Source organism: Brassica oleracea, chromosome C6 (genome assembly GCF_000695525.1).
Source record: "Brassica oleracea var. oleracea cultivar TO1000 chromosome C6, BOL, whole genome shotgun sequence".
Taxonomy (NCBI): domain Eukaryota; kingdom Viridiplantae; phylum Streptophyta; class Magnoliopsida; order Brassicales; family Brassicaceae; genus Brassica; species Brassica oleracea.
The window spans coordinates 20,803,406-20,818,516 of NC_027753.1; the positions used below are offsets into that span (position 1 = coordinate 20,803,406).

The 15,111-nt window shown below is 40.8% G+C and overlaps 1 protein-coding gene across 1 annotated transcript; it reads right to left on the reverse strand.

Moving 5' to 3' along the window:
- Positions 1-12,665: 12,665 nt before the first annotated feature.
- LOC106297695 lies at positions 12,666-14,301 on the reverse strand. The gene is made up of 2 exons (XM_013733890.1): positions 12,778-14,301; positions 12,666-12,692 (listed from the first exon to the last, which is right to left on the reverse strand). The coding sequence occupies exons 1-2, from the start codon at positions 14,299-14,301 to the stop codon at positions 12,666-12,668; spliced, it is 1,551 nt and encodes a 516-aa protein (XP_013589344.1).
- Positions 14,302-15,111: the final 810 nt, after the last annotated feature.

The window sequence follows — 15,111 nt, forward strand, 5'->3', positions numbered from 1 at the left end:
ATCCATTCTAATTGGTTCTTCTAACCTAACGGCATGTTGAGGTTCGCTAGTACTACCATATTCATAATCAATTTCTCCATGATGATACCAAATTTTGTAACTTCGTGTAAACCCATTCAAATATAGATGAATCCAAACATCCCACTCTTTAATAATCTTTCAATTTTTACAATTAGAGCAAGGACATCTTAACATACCCGTTTCTGCTTCCAATTGTCGTTTTACTAACCCCATGAATTCGGTTATACCTCGTTGGTATTCTTCCGTAAGCAATCTCGTGTTCGGATCCAAATGAGGTCGATCGATCCAAGAACGATAATAATTTGAAGAAGACATGTTTTTTTCAATCAAATTCGTGTGTAAATATAGTATGTGAGAGGATGAAGAAATGGAGTGAATGAAGAGGTTGGGGGTGCGGGTATTTATTGATGAAATGCTGCCGACAGTACCGAGGAAATTCCGACGGAATCCCGACAGCAAAGGCTCTTCCCTCGGAATTTCCTCGGAATTTTTAAAATCCCCAACGGCTCTCTAACGGCTATAATATATCTTTGGATATTCGTCGGTGTTTTCTGAGGAATATGATTCCCTCGGTATTTCGTCGGTATATTCCGAGGAAACCCAAATTTTTGGTTTTCTCGGAATTTCCTCGGAAATTCGTCGGAATATTCCGAGGAACTCATTTTCCGTCAGAATGTCCGTCAGAATTACGATGTTTTCTTGTAGTGACAGCTTTTTTATTTCTTGATTACTTCAGTTTCAGGGTATCCTCTAAGTGCAGCGTACTTGTCTCAAGAATTTTTTTTTTTTTACAATCCAGGTAATCCGGACACCACGGAGGGAACCCAACTAGCGCCTAAGTACACCTCCGAAGAAGGCATCCTAGAGGGCCAGTTTTTCACCATATTTTAATCGACGATGGCCAGCGGGATTCGAACCCGGGTCCGTATTGGGGCCAAAGCTCCCTCAAGACCACTGGACCGTCCTTGCTTGGTTTCTGTGTCTCAAGAATTTGCGAGGCAATATCAACAAATTGAAATATAATATAAGAGAATATTTATACTATAATATGGTTCCTTAATTTTTTCTCTCTAATGTTTTGATGGTGGAACCACTTTAATAGTATGAATTAGATTCTTATTTGCCCTTTCAAAGGGAAGCTATATTTTTGTTTTAATTTTTTTTAGAAATTTAATTTTCATATTTGTGTTTTCTTTATAATCATATTTGTGTTTTTCTTTGTAATCATATTTGTGTATAAATCTTAATAAAATCTATTTTCTAAAATAATAGCAATTTAAAAGTTGATCCGTGTATGCTTGGTTCTTTGTAATCATATGCCCGTGTACCCGTTTCTTTGTAATCGTATTTGTATGCCCTATATCTTGATCCGCAGGTATAATGTTGGTTTGTAATTTTTTATTTTTTATGTTTCTGTAAATATGTAACAATGTCTGTAATTTTTTCTTATATGTTAAAAAAAGTTAATTTATATACAATTATATAACTTAGGGTTATACTAATTTAGTGGTTTGTGTATATTTACAGAAAAAACGTAGGGATACGTGGTTAGATAACCAAATTTCAAAATTGAGCTGAGAATAATAGAATTGATTCCTGGAATGTTCTTGTTTGTTAAATAAATACACATAATTTAAATTAGATATGGATCATATTGTTAGGTAACAAATAGGAGTAAAGAAAAAAATACAAAAACATATTTACACATTGGAATAAAGAAAATTATATACGTGATATTATTTTTGGGGATGAGCATTGAAGTTCCTATAATTATATACGTGATACGTGATGTCATGCTCACGGGTTCGACGCCAGGCGGAGGCGAACTGCCCATCCATGTCACCCACACGGATATGGGTCTATGCTTTAGGGTCCATTTGAATATCCGAAGAAAGAGTCTATCTATGGGCTGCATCTTCCTTTGGGGATTAGTCTGGGCCTCTCCAGGGTCTGGGATACCCCCAGGTTAAACAAAAAAAATATATATATATATATATATATATATATATCACGTTTTATATTTAGATGCAGTTTGACTATTCCACGTGGTATTTAGAAGGTGGTTATTTAGATACAGTTACCAAATAATTGTTACACTAAACATATATCAATATTTAAAAAGTGGTTATGGTTATGTAGATGCAGTTATAAAATAATTAGCTGGACCAAAGATATATTACTGGCTCATGTTTCTAATTTAATAGAATAGATAACGCATTTCCTCACTTCAACTATGACATATGGTGTGGTCCATGTGCGGTTTCCTGTGATTCCTTTTAATTAATTACTTATTTTTATTCAGTTTTAGTTTTAAGTTCCTAATTTTTTAATTAAATCATAAATATTATTCCAGTCAGTTTTATAGCTATACAAAATAGCCAAATGATTAAAATATAGTTAAAATATTCACTTATTATTACGCTTTATTGTGTTTTATTCATAAACTGGTTCAAACCAAAACTTTTTTTATAATTTTGAATTAAAAGTTGTAAATTAAAAAATTATTTCAAAAATACTTGAAATTGTTTTTAGTATTTATTTAGCAAAACCAAAAATATGTTTTCACCAATCAAACATTATATCAAAACCGCATTTATTTCGCATAACACATAAACCACAGTTGTACTATACCGTTCTTTCATTATGTACCGCTAATATTATTAAAACCATAGTTACCTTCGAACCCTAAATTTCTGTTTGTGTGCACTTTTCTCATCATATTATCGAAGTTCGTAAGTTTTTAACTTGTCAAAATTTACCAAACAAATGTATTGATGTGAAAGAAAGAGTCATTTGATTATGGAAGTAAATAATGTTTTTTTTTTCGGCAAACGGCTATTCTATTACTCAAACTTGAGGTGGTCTGGGAAGCCAGACCGGAATAGAACAACCAATAAAACATAAGGATCTATGAAACGAACGTGCATTCCTAGCTAACGAATCTGCGTCCTTGGAAAGTAACTGATCTTGAAGTCCGAAAAACATAACCGAAGAGTTTGAATGATTTCCAGTTCAGTTGAGAAGTTGGGCCAATCTTGCGGCTGTTCTATCATTGCAATCAGGTCCTTGCAGTCCGTCCCAAACCTCTGACAGGTCGAGTGTTGTATCATACTCTCCATTGCCCACTTTAGCGCTTCCAATTCCGAGTGCAGCGGTGTCTCTCTTCTCCGCAAGTTCCTTGACCCCATGAGCTGTATCTTCCCCATTGTATCCTTCCAAACCCATCCCATTCCACTAAACTGAGCTGTGGAGGTCCATGAACCATCCACCATACAAATATTACCCAAGCTTAAGGCTTGTGTTTCTTCATCCGTCTGTGCATGTGGTGGAGTCGCTACAGTGTCTCTTGCATTATACCAAGCTTGGCACTCACCCTCTGCATACCTAACTAGTTCCAATGGATCTCTGTCTATGCCTTTAAACAGCTTATCATTCCTAACTTTCCAAATGTACCAAATTATCCAAGGATAAGGATCTCTATCATCATCTGGCTCCAGAATACCATTCTTTCTCCAAAAATGGTAGTCCATATTAGCATAAATACTTGGTACAGGGAAACTTTCCCATGCTTGTAGGGCCGGTGGATACTCGAAGATAACATGAGTAACGGTCTCTTCTGGTGCTCCACATCTTGGGCAGTAATTGTCACAGCGCATATTGCGGCGTACCAGATTCCTTGTTACAGCAACCGGCGTACCAGATTCTACAGCAACCTGTCCTGATATTAATTGCCATATAAGATGACAGATCTTTTGTGGCGCATTCACCTTCCAAGCAAAGGCTTGAAGTTTTGTAATGCTGGGCTGTATAACTTCTAAATCATCCTCCTCTCTCATCAAGTTTGTAGCAACCCAATATCCCGACTTAACAGTATATTGTCTGTTCTTTGTGTAACGCCAACAAAATGTATCCCGTCGATGAGTAGAGCTTATGGCCAAACTCAGAATCATCGGAATATCCTCTTGATCTACATATTGTTCCAGTAGTCGAATATCCCACTCCTTTGAAACATGATTGATAAGGCTGCTTACGAGCATCTTTGGGTTCAATACTGGAGCTCGGGCCCGTGCCGGTCTAGCTGGCGTCGAAGGGATCCAAAGATCCTCCCACACATTGATTTCGTACCCTGAATGAACTTTGCTTCTGATGCCCAAAAGTAATAGCTTCCTCGCAGCAGTAATACTTGTCCATACATATGATGGGGTATCTGCTGTGGCCATTCGCAACGGCGAACTCAAACGGTAATATCTTCCTCGAAGAACTCTCGCTACAAGTGAATCCGGAAATTGAACAAGACGCCATAGCTGCTTAGCTAAAATAGCTAGATTAAATTCATGGGATAGCTTCTTAGCTAAAAGAGCTAGATTAAATTCATGGATCATACGGAAACCAATTCCTCTCTCCTCTCTAGGTGCACACATCTTTTCCCATTTTGCCCAATGGATTCCTTGTTTTGGAGGATTCGAGCTCCACCAGAACTGTGCAATGGCACTTGCTAGGTTCTCACATATCTCCAAAGGAAGCAGAAAGCTGGACATGACATAAGTCGGAAGAGCTAGCAATATTGATTTAATCATAACCTCCTTTCCTCCCTTCGATAACCATCTACAAGTCCAGCCATTCACTCTGTGTAGGAGCTTGTCTTTTAAGAAAGCAAATAATTTACACTTTGATCCACTGATGTCCTCTGGGATTCCTAAGTATGAGTCCATCCCACAGATACCGAGGGGCAAGCACGAGCGGCTCGCATCCCCGTTATCTTCCCTTGATTCTCTGCTTGATTAAGAAGGCTAACGAGCGCTTCCGTGCATAGAATAAATATGAAAGGAGAAAAAGGATCTCCTTGTCGTAAACCTCTCCCATGGACAATGTTACCCCTCGGTTCTCCATTCATGAGGATTTTATACTTGACCGAGGTAATGCATCGCATAATCCAGTCAATCCACATTTCTGAAAAACCCATCTTCCTCATGACTGCCTCAATGAATGACCACTCCATCCTATCATATGCTTTGCTCATATCCGTTTTTATGGCCATTCGTTTAACCCGTCCTCCCGGTTTAGTTCTCAAAGCGTGGAACATCTCCTGAGATATCATGATATTATCTGTAATCTGTCTACCAGCAACGAAGGCTGACTGGGTCTCTGATATCCGCTGTGGAAGAACCTTCTTCAATCTTTGGCATAAGACCTTAGATATTATCTTGTAGCTGACATTGCATAAACTGATAGGTCTAAACTTTGTCATCTCATTCGGCTTCGTTGTCTTAGGGATTAAACAAATGTTCGTGTCATTCAGTCCCTGTGCCATAGTCCCCTCAAAAAGAAACTGATTAACCATACGAGTTAAATCATCTTTTACAATATCCCAAAATTGCTGATAGAAGAGAGCTGTCATTCCATCCGGTCCTGGAGCTTTCTCTGGATGCATAGCAAACAGTGCTAATTTGACCTCCCATTCAGTCACTGGAGCAGTCAGGTCCTCATTTATTGCCCCAGTAATCGTAGGTGAGATTTCAGATAACGCTTCAGCTATATCCTCAGGGTTGGATGACTCAAATATTTGTCGGAAATAACTAGTAGCAATGGCTACTAATCCTTCCTCATCCTCCACGACATTCCCATTTTCATCCAGAAGTTGTGTTATCCTATTCTTAGCTCTTCTCTGCTTTACCAGCGCGTGGAAATATTTTGAGTTCCTATCACCTTCCCTTAACCAAAGTACCCTACTCTTTTGTCTCCAAAACATCTCTTCTGCCTTAAGAGCAGTAGATAATTCCTTCAGAGCAGCTGCTATTTCCTCAGAGGTAGCCTCGTCATTCGAGTATAGGTCTTCCACCTTTTCTTTAAGCTCTTCTACTAACTTTGCGGAATTCACATTGTTTTGTCTCCTCCAATGGCTTAAAGCTTTCCTACAACTAGCAATGTGTTCCATAATATTCGCCTCCGGAGACAAGTCCTCCGACTTCCATCCTGCGAGGATGACTTGCCTTAGTTCTTCATTATCCAGCCAGCGTTTGTCAAATTTAAACTTCTTTTTTCTCCTCACTGGCTTTGTTAAAATGTCTGCTAGGACCGGACGATGATCCGATCCCCAAAGCCTGAGATATCTGACAGTTGAGTGGGGAAACTTTTCATGCCAATCCTCATTCCCCACTGCTCTATCCAAACGACATCTAACAGTCGTCCCTCCTGATCTTTTCCCTACCCATGATAGCATATTTCCGGTAAATGGAAATTCCAGCATGCCACAGTCAGTGAGCATTTGCTTGAAAGGCAAGAAAGAGCTATCTGAGCGCCTTCTGCCTCCCACTTTCTCACTATGATCAGTTATTTCATTAAAATCACCTATCATGAACCATGGTCCATTTCGTGTTGTTGAGAAACGCGTAAGACGTTCCCAAACCTGATCCCTACGTTCTAAAACAAGGTCTCCATAAACAAATGTCATAAAGACTTTTATTCCGTCAATGACTGCCTCAGTGTCAATCATTCTGTTATTCGCAAATAAAACATTAACTTGATATTGATCCCTAAATAAAAGAGCTAAACCTCCGCTGAGACCAAGTGGCTCAACGGTAAACAAGTGATCAAATCCTAAGTCGGCCTGAATGTTTTGCAACAGCAGCCACTTTTTCTTCGTTTCAGAAAGGAATACAAGTCCTGGGTGATGCTTCTGACACATCTCCGTAAGGCGTCGAACCGTGAGGTCATTCCCTATCCCTCGACAGTTCCAACTGAGCGTCCTCATTGACACTTGTGTGATGAGTTTTTGGAACTCATCAAACCCTCATGCTTTGAAGAACTCTCTTTGATCTTCCTTGTTCCTTGGCGATGTCGCCTTGAGCTTTCTGCTCCATGTGCAAGTGTACTAGCTGACGACGATCGCTTAGTTGGGGATCCCCTACGAAGGATCTCAAATTTCCGACAGGGAATGCCCAATGGAGCACTTCGTTTCACTCCAAGTTTCCTGTTTCTTGTCGACTTCGTACCAAAAGTTCTTTCCTTCACCTCCGGAGGTTTATCCCTACCGCCATTGTCTTCCATCTCCATAAGGTCTAAGCCAAGAAGATCATCCTCATTACCTTCAGCTTCTAGCATATCTCCATCTTGTTGATCCACCAGCTCCATGTCATGTAAAGCCTCGATGATTTGGTCCTTAGCTCCCGAAGGTTCCGTTTCTCTCAGTGGAGAGAACGTTAGAGAACGAGCATCTCCTCTGGCACGAAGAGTCACATTCTCCACCATAGGAGGCTTACGCACTGGAGTGACAATTGTGCTCGCCAACTTCCTACTTGACCCGCCAGCATTACTCGGAGCTGAGACATGTTCATACGGAACAATCTCCCGAGATGTTTCAACGTGTTCGGAATGAGTCTGATCAACGTCAGATGCATCAGCTCTCCTCGACTTAACCCTCCATGCTTGTTCCTTACTCCGATCATAAGGACCATGCCGTGTTCCACCATCTCTATTGGTCCGATTGTATTCATGACGGCGTCGCATGACCCTATCACTGTGATGACCTTGTTGATCTATGTTCTCCCAAGCGCGAGACTTAGAGCCCCTGTTCTCATAATTGCTCCCATTGAAGTTGGTACGTAGATCATCTCGTGTAGGTTGCGAAGAGGCATATCGATGTTGTGGTTCCATTCCCATCAGCGAAGACTGACGAGAGGATTGCTGCGAGGACTGCGTGTGTGACATCTGTTCTTGAGGGATCTGTACACGCGAGAACACGCCTGGTCGCTCTAGCCGTGGTTGGATCCTTGCTCTGATGTCAAGAGAGGGGCAATATCCCTTTTCATGAGACATCATTCCACAGATAGTACAATGCTTGAACAGCATATCATACTTAATCTTAATCGTAACCTCGTCACCTTCATACTCAACCTTTCTTGAGAACTTCAAGGGCCGGCGAGAGTCTACCTCGATGAGCATACGGCCCTCAATTAGCTCTAGAGTATCTATATGACCAATGCGTCCCCCTATGTTCCTCAGGTTTGTGTCTGTCCACAGATGTAGAGGAAACCCAATCAGGTGAACCCAAAATGGAATGATCCATGGGTAGTCGTCGTGAACGATAGGTTCCCAACGAACAAGTACGAACATACAAAAGTTGTAATGAAATGGCCCCTGCCTTAGAACAAAGTTTAGATCCTCCTCTGATGTAAAGTTAAGCAAAAATTTCTCATTCCCTAGATCATTTGCCGTGATTTTGTCAGCCAAACCCCATTGAGCTGGCATTGTTTGAAGGAGCTTCTCCACACTCTGTTTTCGGTGGTTAAGAATCTTTCTGATCAGAGACAGGCCGAACTCCTTGATGAGATAGGAATCATCACGATCCAACAATTTAATTGGCGCATCATCATCATCTTCGTACATGATCCCTTTACCCTTAGCATCGGCCTGATGAGCCGACTTCATGCGAAACGAAGGTCCCATACAACGATATGGAACGAGATAGACCAATGAGTGTAAATCACACCAAGGCGATTCCGTTAGAGAAACACACACGCAATACGAGCGCAAAGCTTATGAATAATGAGCGTCAATGGACGTAGAAATCAGAGTGATGATATTTCAATGGAAATAATCGATCAGATCTGACAACCCCCTTGCTATCTCCGCAAACCCTAGCCTTTAGATAAACGGTGGACGCGACAAAGATCGTACACGACTGATCAGGTCTAAGATCGTAAACGGTGGACGCGACAAAGATCAAGTACACGACTGGAGTTTCGTGAGGAAGACGCCACCGGTGAACCAGGGGAAAACAAAGAGAAAACAGAAGGACCACAAGGAGTATCGAGAGTCTACCTAGTGATGTTGACGAAGCTGCCGTGAGAATCAGCGATGCTCAGATCTGAAAATCACCTTCCCCATCGCCCTAGCCCTAGCCACTAAGTATTTTTATGTGAAATTGTTATTAAGTTTTGAAGTAAATAATATAAACCATATATAACAGCGATGAAGATTATGAGAACAGTCTTATTTATGGAAACACAGAACCAACCTTTCTATTATACTTCCATATTTCCGTGAAAACTTCTCCTGAAACTCCATTTTACAGCCGTCTACCCATACAGAGAAAGATAAACCGAAAAAACGTTATTAAATACTTTCGTTAGCAACCAAAATAAAGTGGATATCTCAAGTAAGTTTACAATTCCAATATTACTTTTCCTACCTGATGAATTTGAATACACGCTATGTTTTTTTCTGATAAAGCGATTACATCATGCTACGCTAGTGAATGGATAAAGTACCTTTTTTATTTAAAGCTGATATACATAAACATTAACGATTGTAATGTATCTAAGAGATGATCAAACGTCGAAATCAATACACTTCTACATAATGACAACTAAGTAGCTGGGCAAGATGTGGTGTGATTTAATCTATACTATATCGAAACATTTATTTGTGGCTGACTTTCTTTGGATGTATTGCGATGGTACAGAGGTTAACTTAACATCTAAATATTGATAGAAACTGTTCAAGATGTAGTGGTCTATTAGAGTCGTAAATAAAAAAATTTCTAATCCTCCAACCTTATAGGTTTTGACTTTATCAGTACTGTTTGTTCTTTCTGAGTTACCGAGTATATTTAGATACCAAAACAAGAACTTTCTGTTTGGAAGAAGAAATTTGTGGTTCATTGAAATCACAATTCGACACTTCCCATGGATTTGTTCGTACATTGGAAAAGTGAAGAATGAAAAACTCTGAAAATCATCTCTCTGGTTGATACTCCCCACTTGCTTCTCTTGAGACATAACGTTGGAGAAAGGCCAGGCAAAAGGAGGAAGCAGACGAAGATCCTGACGATTCTCCCATTGAAAATTTTGAGGTAGAATCCCCTTGGATACCCCAAATCCTAGATAGAATCTCTTTGGATATCCCCAATCCCAACTTACCAAATCAATACTTCATGGATCGATGAAAAATTTATAGATCAGCAGGGTGGAACAATAATGATAACGGGTGTTAAATCATTCGGATTACATGGTGTTATTACAGAAGCCCCTCGACTCTACATAATGAGATGGAAAGATTGCTTTGTGCAGCATCGTGCTTGAGAGTTATGCATGTCCACTCTATCTGATTTGAGACCGACTGCTCAGATTTAGTGGATATGACTACGAACCCGGTGGACTTGATAGCCTTCGCTTCAGAGGTTAAAGTGCCTCAGAGTTTGAAGGAGGAATTTGAAAGCGTGAGTTTGTTCCATATCTATATGAGCAGAAATGTATGTGCAGATTCACTATCAAAAGAGGTTAGGTTCAGCGGCGTATTATTTTTCATTGTAAATCAGACACGATCAAATTGAGGTGTTACTTGGAAAATATTTTTGTATGATCAGTACTTGTTCTAATTGTATGGATAGTTGACAAAAAAAAATAAACTAAAACATTTTATGGTCAACCCTTTATGTAATAATTGTCAAAAGAAACTTCGGACAGGTTAGGTCTATAATTAACTTTTTCTTTGGGGTCAATGGCTAAAATCATATTAAAGACAATTAAAGAGAAGAACTGCATTTGTTGAATGAATAATCTATATATATGCATGTAACTGAATTGTGAACCTCAGCAGTCGACAAGGCAGACGAAGAAACTTAATTAGCCGGAGGCACACTCATCATATTTTATTCTAGTGTTGTGACATTCCATAAGCTTTATAATAGTTGTTAAAGAAAACAAAAAAAATCAGCTGCGGCACATGACCCGTAGACTTGGTTGTGCACCCTGGCACTGGCAGTCGATGAAATTAACGTGAATCCAAATGTATTTTATGAAAACTAGAAACCCAATTATCTTATCAAAATACATGTAATGCTTCTGTATAAAAGATAAAAGATTCACACACCTAATCTAATTCTGTAAAAGATCAATAAAAAGGCCATTTGATCGCAGTGTCACCAAGAGAGATAATAAACAAGTGCCTCTTGTGAATCAAACTCTAAGCCCTCTGGTCCAACGCCGGGGATAGGAATGGTCTTAGCAACATGGAAAACGTGTTTTGTGCCCTTTAAGTGGTTTGGCCAGGCCGCTCTTGAATAAAGTCCATAAAGTAAAGATTTTAAGCGTCAAATGTTATAAATATTTAGGGGTGCTAAATTCTAAAATCTTTTCGAGTTTAGTGGTTTACAGATTTGTCATTTTTATTTACAAATGAGCCAGCGTCCGTATTTATCTTCTTCTCTCTTTATTTTCTGGTAATGATAATTGTAGGAGACGGATTTCACCCCTCCTCAAAGTCCATCAAATAGATATTCGGATGTCAAGTTAGTTCAGGACATCAGCTTAAACTTACAGCTCTCGACTAAATGCTGATGATCGGCTTGAGACTGCTTTACTCGACGCCGCAAGCCGGTGCACCAGCTTGGCTCGGAAGCCCGACCATCAAGCCCAGTTGCTCGGCCCGAGATACGTAATTCAGTCATTGGGTCAGGGTGACATAATGCACACAGAAGAAGAGTTTATCTATATAAGGAGGAAACCGACGGAAAAAAGGATCCAAAATTTTATACACACTTAGCGGCTACAAATTAGAACTTAATCGTTGTACTTTTTGTTGACTTATACTTTTCCGGCCAGCTCTCTGACACCGGCTTATTTTTCCGTTTATGTCTTTATTGTAAATTGTTATACGTTCCCGATTAATACAAACGCATTTGAACTAATGCACTGTCGAATTTAGTCTGTGTCCATACCAATTCTCGATCGAACTCAGCTTCAACAATAACAAGTGATCAAGATACAATTTTTATAAAAAGAAAAAAGAAGTCTTTAGTTTCTTCCTTTCTAGCAGTTCTAGTTACTTTTTTTATTAAATACTAGAGCCGGTGTCCGCGCTTCGTGCGGATTACATGTTTAATTAAAGTAATGTTTTATTAAAATTTGGAGTTTTAGTTTCTGAAAGTGTGAGTTAAGTTTTGTTTTTTTTTTGATGTGAAGACGTAGAAACAAAATAGTTTGACAGTAGAAATAAGTAATTGTCCAAAGGGAATAGAATCTGATATATAACGAAAAATAATTAAAATAAGATAAGACGTAGACGATGTCTGCGAAGTATATTGTGAATGGTCTTGTAGAGCTGGCACTTTCTATTGCGGACGGACCTATTGATAAAAAGAATTTTGTTAGTACAGCTTCATTATTGAGTTGGGAGATTTTTGGTCGGCAGACTTACTGGTTGCTTGCATCTTATGGTGTAGAAAGTTGTTCGTGATTCTGGGTGAGGGAGAGAAAGGAGTTTAGTATTTTTGGATAATCCTGTATATTGTGTTGCAAATAATATTGGATTACCTGGTAAGTGAGGTAGACCGTTGTATATTTCTTTGTAGACTATGTTTTTAACTCTTCCTATCTTTTGATCCTTTCCTTGTATAATTTTGAGGCCTGACTTGGTAGTAACTCGGGAAAGACCAACATAGAGCTGTCCATGGGTGAAAACGGGTTGTGGCAAATACAGTACGACACCTTTCAAACTCTGACCCTGACTTTTGTTAATTGTCATTGCGTAACATAGCCTGATTGGAAATTGCCGAGTTTCTAGGGTGAACGGATGCTTAGTTACTGATTCTGATAGTATGATTCTTGGAAGGAACATTTTATGTCCAATATGAGAGCCTGTAACTATTTCACCTTGGATAACACGCTCACCTAGGTAAATGACAATCAGACGTGTTCCATTGCATAACCCCTTCTTTTGATTTAAATTTCTTAGGAGCATGAAAGGGGCACCCACTTTCAATGTAAGCTTATGTGCATGCAGGCCTGGAAAGCTCAATGAGTTTAAATACTCCACTGGGTACAATGTCTCATTGTTCTCAGAATCAGTGTCTATTATACCGAAGCTATCGGAACTGAGATATTCCTTTGAAACACCGTCAGCTTCAGATATCATGTATTCATTTATCTCATCCACCGTTTCGTTCCTTGGTGTAAGGATAGCCCTTTCTGTATAGTCTTGCTTGGTTCCTTTCCATTGGTCAGTTCGCCCGTAAGTAGTTTCTAGAATTTGTTTGTGAGGATCTGAGCTGAGCTCCTCGACCAACATTCGGTCAATAGAAATGAGTGGATCTTCTTCATCTTCATCAAATTCATTCATCTCAGTAGGTAAGGGGTTCCCATCGCCAACCCTTAGGACATAGTTGGAGAACTCTTTCTCATCTTCACTGAGGCGCATATTCTTCTGGAGCGTGAATTTGTGGCATGATTCCCATAAATATGAATGACTTATTGAGGCAGAGACAATATCAGCTCTGGTGCCTTGTGGGATGACTGGTAAGATCTGTCTAAAATCACCTCCTAGAAGAACCGTTTTTCCGCCGAATGGGAGATTTTTGGCTTTGGGATCATGCAAATAAAGAATGTCTCTCAAGGACTTATCGAGGGCTTCAAAAGCATGCCTATGTGTCATAGGTGCCTCATCACATATGATTAGAGCTGCCTTTTCTATTAACTCTGCGAGCATAGTTCCAGGTGTAATGTGGCAGGTTGACGTGGCCTTTAGACCGATTGGGATATTGAAACGTGAGTGGGCAGTTCTGCCGCCTGGTAGTAGTAGGGCTATTCCAGATGAAGCAACGGGAAGGACTATCTTTTTCTCTGACCGCAGTCTTGAAATGATTGTCTGGTATAAAAATGTTTTGCCTGTGCCTCCAGCCCCATAGACGAAAAATAGCTTCCCATAGTCGTCCTGAGTCGACTCAATAATTGCTTGATAGACGACCAATTGTTCACCGTTCAGCAAGTTGTACTGGGTGTCATGTCTACTCTTCTCCTCGGCGACACTATACTGTAGCTCTTGTTGCCGCAAAGTATTACCTAGCTCTTTAAGTAAGAGAGGATCAGGAGTAGGCATTCCTGGAAAATCAGTAAGGGCGTGTTCTTGGTTCTGCAAAACCTTCTCGAGTTCAAGTAATGTATACTGCTCGAGCTTTGCATCATCTATTTCTAGCTGTGCATGTTTGAATTCCTTACGTTTCTTGTAGAGGATTTCCTCACTCAGTGATTTCCAGCACTTATCCCACAAGTCCTTGGGGTTAGCAACATGACAATAGATAAGGAACGTGACAAACATTTCTCGTAGCTGAGAAGGTGTACCCCATGTGTTGATTTCGGTCAAACCTTCTTGCCACTCAGCATCATTAGCGAGAAGACCTCGTGCGCAGCAAGTGCTTTTAAAATCGGGATATATGACCCCGTTGAAGGTATTAAGCTCTGTATAACTTCTCGGGCCCTTCACTTTGTTAATGATATCTTGCATATTTACATTGTTTTATCCATTTATTCATGTGCATTTTCATCATATAGATTAGGATTTAGCCATGTCTAGGTTGCATTTTGCATACATATGTCTCTATTAGGTATTGGAGTACCACATGGAGTTCCTGGAGTCATTTGGGTGCATTTGGAGCTCAAAGGAGGTGATTAGAGTGATCTTTGGACGAGCACTGCCTGGAGCGACTTCCCGGAGCGACTACATGAAGTCGCTGTGCACCACATCCCGGAGCGACTTTCCCAGAGCGACCGCACGAAGTCGCTCGCTTTTTCACGTCCGGAAACACACAGATTTGACCCCTGGAGCGACCTCCCAGAGCGACGTGCCGAAGTCGCTCCCGATGTTCAGAGCGACCTGTTGGAGCGACACACCAAGGTCGCTCGCATCCTCTCGTCCGGAGACACCAAAATCGAGCATCCTGGAGCGACCTCTCAGAGCGACCTACCAAGGTCGCTCCCAGCAAGAGCGACCAGCCCAGAGCGACTATCTCAAGTCGCTCCAGCCAGAGCGACCTACCGGAGCGACGCCATGAACTCGCTCGCCATTTACGCTTCGGATCGACCTCCTAGAGCGACAAGGCGAAGTCGCTCCAGCTCCTAGAGCGACCTCACCACAGCGACGTCTTCAGAGCGAGACAGCCAGGTCGCTCGCGAGGAACGACCTGGGAGCGACGTTTTCGGAGCGACACAGCCAGGTCGCTCGCGAGGAGACGACCCGGGAGCAACGTCTTCGGAGCGACACAGCCAGGTCGCTCACGAAGAAACGACCCGGGAGCGACCTCTCGCAGCGACGTGC

Bases quoted from the DNA above. Each gene is read 5' to 3' on its own strand.
- LOC106297695 (XM_013733890.1), bottom strand. From the start codon at position 14,301: ATGCAAGATATCATTAACAAAGTGAAGGGCCCGAGAAGTTATACAGAG. The intron at 12,693-12,777 runs GTGGGTGCCCCT...TCATTTACCTAG, and splicing joins CACATAAGCTTACATTGAAA to GTGAGCGTGTTATCCAAGGT.